At 61.4% G+C, this 1,533-nt stretch overlaps 1 protein-coding gene across 1 annotated transcript in view; it reads right to left on the bottom strand.

Moving 5' to 3' along the window:
• TMEM129 (transmembrane protein 129, E3 ubiquitin ligase) overlaps window positions 1–1,533 on the bottom strand; it is a 5,719-nt gene that overhangs the window by 1,839 nt on the left and 2,347 nt on the right. The window contains exons 2-3 of the mRNA XM_045289474.1: window positions 728–1,202; window positions 2–32 (exon numbers count right to left, since the gene is read on the bottom strand). Of these exons, the coding sequence (XP_045145409.1) occupies window positions 2–32; window positions 728–1,202 (506 nt within the window). The remainder of the gene's footprint in view (window position 1; window positions 33–727; window positions 1,203–1,533) is intronic.

The following is a 1,533-nucleotide window of genomic DNA, read 5'->3' as shown; positions in this document are numbered from 1 at the left end:
CACACAGCTCTCCGTACTCAGCCGAGTTGAGCCTGCCGGAGCCAGAGCCTGCCAGGGCTGCAAGGAGCACTGGGGGGTGGGGGGGAGGGAAGCCCAGGGGATGGCCAGTCTGCCCACCCCCCTGAGGACCAGGCTCCTCACTAAGCTGGCTCAACAGGCCCAGGGTGTGTCCCCATGAGGGGATGAGGGCCGTGGTACCACCAGCACTCCTAGGGTCCCCAAGTGTCCCACATTCCACAGAGAAGCTAACAAGGTGCTCTGAGGGGCAGGGGGCCAGCCTGGAATGCCTGTGTGAGTTGGGGGTGGTGGAGAGGGGAGCGGGGAGCAGGTGGCTCCAGACCTCCCATCAGCGCATCTAGGGTCCGGCCCTGTACCGCTGTGACACACGCAGGACCTGGGGGTGCCCGCGCCGAGCCCTGCCCAGCCATGGGTCCTCACACGGGTCCCTGGTTTGCAGGTATGAAGTTTGCTTGTGGCAGGGCTGCCAACCGGTGCATCCCAGTTGGACCCCCAGCAGAGACATACCTTTCCACCCCAGATAATCCTGAGTCGGAGTTGGCATGTGAACCACATCCCCGGGAGATGCTTTTTTTGTTTTTTTTCTTTGCTTTTTGAGCTTTGTTAAAGTTTGGATTCTGATGCAGTCTAGCTGTGTGTGCGTGTGTGTGTGTGTGCACCTGTGTTCATGAGTGTGCTCTCGGGCCCAGGCCAGCGCCACCTAGCTTACCTGATGTCAAAGGCCTCCACGTGGGGGTTGGTGCTGGCCACCCGGATGGTGAGGAACTGTACGGGTAGGGTTGAGTCCGGCGAGAGCTCGTGCTGCCGTGACTCTGTGACGGTCAGGTGCACGTCCTGTTGCTGGGCCACGTGCACGTGGTACGTAGTCACCTTCATCACCCAGGAGTCTGTCACGACCACTCGGGCTCCCGGCGCCCCCGTGGCAAACTTGTCGACCCGCCGGAACTCCGTGTTGATAGAGGAGGCCACAGCCCTCCAGCCCGACTGTGGGAGGGCGTGGTGCGCCAGGGTGCGGGCCAACGGGTGGCCAATCCAGTGGTCCCGAGACCAGGCACGGGTGAGGATGCAGGCGGCGGCAGGCAGGGTCACTGCCAGCAAGAGGAAGGTCTTCCAGATGCCCGGGGCCTGGCTGGGCACATAGAGCTGCTTTTCTGAGGCAGCGAAGCACATGCCCACGTAGTAGCCTGCAGGAGACAGGCATGCGTCAGGTAAGGGACTGGCCAGGCCACCGTTCACCCGTGTCCACTGAGGGCCATATGGTGCTATCCCTGCATCTCCAGAGAGGGACCGCATCATCTCTGGTCCCCAGCCCTGGTCACTAGAGGCTTGGACAGCTCCCAGGATGAAGCTGCAGCTCCCAGCTCTGCCTCCTGGGCATAGTGAGGTGGGGCAAAGGCTCCTTATTTACTAAAGGGGTTTGATGTACATAGTAACAAGTGCCAAAGAAGTTAGAAAGGCCTAGGAGGGTGCAGACAAGGGCCTGGTGCCACACCACCCTGAGATGACCATCCTTGG

The sequence above is a fragment of the Echinops telfairi genome, unplaced genomic scaffold (assembly GCF_000313985.2).
Source record: "Echinops telfairi isolate 266 unplaced genomic scaffold, ASM31398v2 ScPeMD7_28;HRSCAF=97, whole genome shotgun sequence".
Classification (NCBI taxonomy): Eukaryota; Metazoa; Chordata; class Mammalia; order Afrosoricida; family Tenrecidae; genus Echinops; species Echinops telfairi.
Note: the sequence above shows the minus strand (reverse complement) of the source record. Positions and strands in the feature narration are given on the sequence as shown.